Source organism: Octopus bimaculoides, chromosome 22 (genome assembly GCF_001194135.2).
Source record: "Octopus bimaculoides isolate UCB-OBI-ISO-001 chromosome 22, ASM119413v2, whole genome shotgun sequence".
NCBI lineage: Eukaryota > Metazoa > Mollusca > Cephalopoda > Octopoda > Octopodidae > Octopus > Octopus bimaculoides.
The window spans coordinates 3854163-3856476 of NC_069002.1; the positions used below are offsets into that span (position 1 = coordinate 3854163).

The 2314-nt window shown below is 41.2% G+C and overlaps 1 protein-coding gene across 1 annotated transcript in view; it reads left to right on the top strand.

Annotated features, from left to right (window-relative positions):
* Window positions 1–2314, top strand: part of LOC106867737 (PR domain zinc finger protein 12) — a 15847-nt gene that overhangs the window by 9420 nt on the left and 4113 nt on the right. Inside the window, exon 2 of the mRNA XM_014912701.1 lies at window positions 1631–1824. Within this exon, the coding sequence (XP_014768187.1) occupies window positions 1631–1824 (194 nt within the window). The remainder of the gene's footprint in view (window positions 1–1630; window positions 1825–2314) is intronic.

The following is a 2314-nucleotide window of genomic DNA, read 5'->3' on the forward strand; positions in this document are numbered from 1 at the left end:
CCGAGAACTATGTTAAGGGTACGCGTGTCTGTGGAGTGCTCAGCCACTTGCACGTTAGTTTCACGAGCAGGCTGTTCCGTTGATCAGTTCAACTGGAACCCTCGTCGTCGTAACAGACGGAGTGCCACGATATATATGCATATATATATATATGTGTGTGTGTGTGTGTGTGTATTGTTATGTATCACATAGGGCATGTGCTTTAGCATTGAGTTTCTATATGAGTGTGTGCGCGCACCTTGTTCTGTATGCGTGTTTGCATTGTGTTGACGTATCTGTGTATTGTTACATGTGTGTGTCTATATATGCGTTATGTTGTGCCGTGTATGTGTATTGTGTTGTGTGTTCGATTCGAATTGTTCTATGCATGTCATATGTGCCTATGTTCACACACACACACACCTATGTTTGTATATAACTGACTCATCAAAAGGTATTAATAATGATCGTTCTTGACAAGATCAAAAAAAAAACATTACAAACTATATCTTCCCTTCAGTTGATATTATTATGATAATTATCATTATCGTTTTTTATTATGATAATTATCATTATCGTTTTTTATTATTATCGATATTATTATGTATATGATTTCTATTTTTTCTTCCCTCAGTATTAAAAAAAATTGGGTGACGTGAAAAAATGGATGATCTTAGTTTCGTACGTTTCACTGAATCTTTCACTTCACCACACATCACAGTTAATCTCTGTTTCTTTTTTTTTTCATGTGTGTGTGGGGGTGGTGTAAAAATGCAAAAGAATTCGAAATAAATATTAGCGGGGGAGAAAAAAAAACAGAAAGTCATGTTTATCGTTGATGTTTATTTTGATGTATCTGTCGTTGTTGTGTGTGCAAAGGAAATGGCAGACGACAGGATTAAAATTGATTCGTAGTATTTTAGTTACATTCTGAGTTCAAATCTTGCTGATGTTGTCTTTGATTTTTACCATTTTGATAGTCATATAAAAATTAACTCCCAGTTATGTCAGTGGTTCTCAACCGGGGTCCATATGGCCCCTGAAGGTCCACATCAGATTTTTGGGGGTCCCAATTTCATTCAAAAGGCGTATGGGGTGACCCAAGGTTATGAAAGAAGATAGTTACTCAAGATTTCACGTAGTGAGATCGAACTCGAAACCTAACAATTACAAAGCGCACTTCTTTACCATTTGGCCATTGCTGCGTCCATATATGACTATTCGTCGTTATTATTGATGTTGTCTGAGGCGGCAAGTTGGTAGAATCGTTAGCCGAAGTCGACTTTGCCTTTCATCCTTTCGGAGGTCGATGAAATAAGTACCAGTTATGCACTGAGGTCGATGTGATCGACTCCCCCCTTCCCCCTAATTTCAGGCCTTTTGCCTATAGTAGAAAGGATTATTATATTTTGTTCTTTGTTCAAATTCCACGAAAGTCAACTTTGCCTTTGAACACTTCCAGGTCGATAAAATACAATACCAGTCATTCACTGTGGTTGATGGCTCCGACTTAATCCCTTACCATCAAACCTGCTCTGCTAGCCCTGCGTCTAGATTAAATGCGATTATTATCGATGTTGTTGTTGTTGTGGTTGTCATCAACGATGTTATTGTTTTTATTAATATTGTTTTACTTTCGATATTGCCACAGGGGACCGAAACCTGCTTCCGCTTCTGTCAACCCCGCCACAAGTGCGCTTAGGTTTCTCATCGATACCTACTTACCGTTTTGGCGTGTTCAGTAGCTGCTGGATCAAGGCCGGCACCGAGATGGGTCCTTACATCGGCCGAGTAGTACAGTGCTGTGAGATCAATATGCGGATACCGAACGAAACCATGTGGGAGGTAAGCCAAACGTAGATTCCATTCCTTTTCGTGAATTCTTGCAAGAAAAAGGTCGATCAAAGCCTTGTGACTGGAATTAGGAGACGGAAACTGGAAGAAGCCCGTCATCCGTATTCTCTTATTGTTTGACTTGTTTCGGCCATTTGGCTGGGGGCCATGCTGGAGCACCGCTTTTTAGTCGAAGAAATCGACCCATGGACTTTTTCTTTGCAAGCCTGGTACTTATTCTATCGGTCGCTTCTGCCGAACCGCTAATTAGGGGGGGGCGTATACACAGACACAACGACACACATAAATGTGTGCGTGTGTGTGGGTAGGTGGGGGCGCAGATGTGGCTCTGTGACAAGAAGTTTGCTTCCTAACCACATGATTCCGGGTTCAGTCCCTTTGTGTGGCACCTTGGGTAAGTACTTCCTCTATGGCTGCGGGTCGACCCAAAGCAAAGTGAGTGGATATGATAGACGGAAACAGAAAGAAGCCTGTCAAGTAA